This window comes from Trichinella spiralis (assembly GCF_000181795.1).
Source record: "Trichinella spiralis strain ISS 195 chromosome Unknown Scfld2378, whole genome shotgun sequence".
In the NCBI taxonomy this organism is placed as follows: domain Eukaryota; kingdom Metazoa; phylum Nematoda; class Enoplea; order Trichinellida; family Trichinellidae; genus Trichinella; species Trichinella spiralis.
In genome coordinates, this window is record NW_003529317.1 from 1 (window position 1) to 2,671 (window position 2,671).

The 2,671-nt window shown below is 29.3% G+C and overlaps 1 protein-coding gene across 1 annotated transcript; it reads right to left on the reverse strand.

Annotated features, from left to right (window-relative positions):
- Positions 1-3: 3 nt before the first annotated feature.
- Tsp_13498a (conserved hypothetical protein) lies at positions 4-1,873 on the reverse strand (the record flags this gene model as incomplete). The annotated part of the gene is made up of 8 exons (XM_003368498.1): positions 4-101; positions 215-312; positions 359-465; positions 827-888; positions 941-1,138; positions 1,187-1,324; positions 1,488-1,725; positions 1,778-1,873. Coding segments are annotated over 8 exons (1,035 nt in total), but the record flags the coding sequence as incomplete, so codon positions are not given.
- Between the last annotated feature and the right edge of the window lie 798 nt (positions 1,874-2,671).

Consider the following 2,671-nt stretch of genomic DNA (forward strand, 5'->3'; position numbering starts at 1 on the left):
TACCTGATGAACGTAAACATTTTCAACGCTATTTAGATCTGTAACGCTCTGACCAGTATCATTTGTACAACAGTCACAGCAATTTTTCGAACAAGATGAATCTAAAAAAAGTTACAATTTTCAATTAATGATACAAAATTTCACGGTTCTTTTTAGTAACAATCTGTATTTTATAATTGCTCGATTAAAAAGTGCTAAAAGTGAGCGAGCATACTTTCTGCAGGACCGACGTTGCGGAATGTGAAGGATATTCGTTTGTCTCGCTTTAACAATCGACCATCACATGCAAGATCGTACTTCTTCGATGATATTCTAAAACAATACAAATAAATATAAATAATCACAAGTCCACTCATACCCATGCTTCCAAATATCTTTTGCTTCATCTTTCAAAATTAACAAACTTCTTCTGGGCAAAATTAAAGAATAGTGTTCATTTGTATCTTTCTTAAAGCTCATAACTGCCTAAAACAATGATGCTTCAGAAAGATTTAATAAAAAAGAAGAAAAACAAAAATTACTTGCTAAATTATTTACAAATAATTTATCAATATTTATAAATAAATCTACTAGTTATTTTTTGCAAATCTTCTTAATAAAATTCTACTGTCATCATACAGAAATCGACAGTTTTACATATGAAATTAAAAATCCTTTGTTATAAATACAAAATGATACTTTATTTATAAAATTTAAAATTTAAAAATTATATGATAGCATATTCACAGCATCACAGAAGATATGATGATGATGAGGGAAGTTTTAAGGATGAAAATAACAACACAAAAAATATGCATGATAAACATTTATTACTCACATCACTAACAAGGCTCAACGATACAACTTCCCCTTTTATCAGAGGAGAATTATCGCCATGGAGGGGAATTCCTAAAATATACTAATTAAAATTAAAACACATTTTTATTCACCTTTGCTCCACCTTGGCCAGGTTCATAGAAGTTAACAGTTATCTGATTTGGAAGTGCTGAAATAAATCCATGAAATAGCATGCGTTCACATAAGGAATGGCAAAGATCTGGAATTGGCTGTTTCGCCGGTTTTTCGATATCGGGTTCGTTGGTAGTATAAATAAAATCATAACCAAAGTGCAAAACTGTGCGATTTTTCAACTTTGACCCTAAAACATCATAATCCATATTGTTTTGAAAAATTCAAATAAAATTACCACCATCCGGGCAAAGTGAAATGCAGTCATTTGCAAGCTGAATCAACAAAAGTTCCTCTTTTTCGGAAACGAAATTTTCCTCTAACCGTAAACCCACAGGCGCTGATGCCACAGGGTTTGTGGACACAACATTTGGCACTGAAACAAACAGAGAATGCCAAAATTTATATAATATTACATACTTAAAAATTTTAAATTTTCATCTTGTTATTAAATATCAATAGTCCCCGTCTTGCGATATTCATGAAAAACATATTTTAGATGAATACATAAATAATTTGAATCAACACGCATAAATTACCTGTCTGAACATATAAAAAATAAAAAGCAACATTTTTTTCTAATGAATACGGTTTGCAACCTTGAAATTGCTCAAACAGTGTAATAGCATCTTGTATTGAATCGAAGTGAACAAAGGAATATGGCTTATGAATGCGAACATAAATGTCAAAAGTGCCAGCAGCATGCTCAGCGCAGAAGTGTCGCAGTTCTTCAGGAGAGACTCCACAGTCCAGACCACCGTTAGCCACAAACAAATTCTCAAAACAAATAGTGCAAATACAAAATTGCATTTTCATCAAAAATTCAAACCTGAGAAGGTTGTTCAGTAATTACCACATCTGGCTCGTGTTTTTGCAAAGAAGCAATCAATTTGCGAAGTTTTCGCTCAATTTTCTTCATCTTTTTCTACATTACAATAAATGTAAAAAAATTGCTTTCAAATAATACAAACACTTCTTGTGTAGATAATTAATTAGTGGAAAACTGTGAAATAACGTAACATTATTGTCATTAATAAGCAATTTGTTCAAATGATTCGCAATAGGTATAATTTTTGAAATTTGTAAAGATAATTTTAAAACATAAAATAAAAAATAATTTTCATATTACATTTTCAACTTTAAATGGAAAAATAGACGTGTAAAATATTCTCGCCAGTTTACAGTATAATGACATGAAAGTTCGAATAAAAAATATAACAGAGTAGAAACAAAAATCGTACAAAAACAAATTGAATGAAAGTATAAATTTAATTTGTATATTAATTGTTGTAAACATTTCGATTAAAATTGCCAGGAATGATTTTGTTAAATACTAAAAGCAGTTGCTTTGAGATTACCGATTTTGTGATAAAATTTTTCAATAAATGAAAATATTTGACTTTTTTACAAGATCAACGACTTTTTTCAAATGTGTGAAGTGGATCAAAGTGAAACTTTACTACAGATCAGGCTTGAAATTAGTAATAAAATATCTTTTTTTTGGCAAACAGTTTCATTTCAGTTGTAAAATTATTTTAAATTTCAACGATCAATTTGCACCTCTTATTTGAATTTAATATTTTTTGAAGGTTTTATTTTATTTTTTCATTTTTTAAATATCTGTTTATTTTTCTGGTTCTTGGTCAAAAAAAAAAACAGCCTCTTTCAGATTTCACTTAAGCAGCATTGAAAAAATTGGCAATTCCCATTTCATGATATTCAC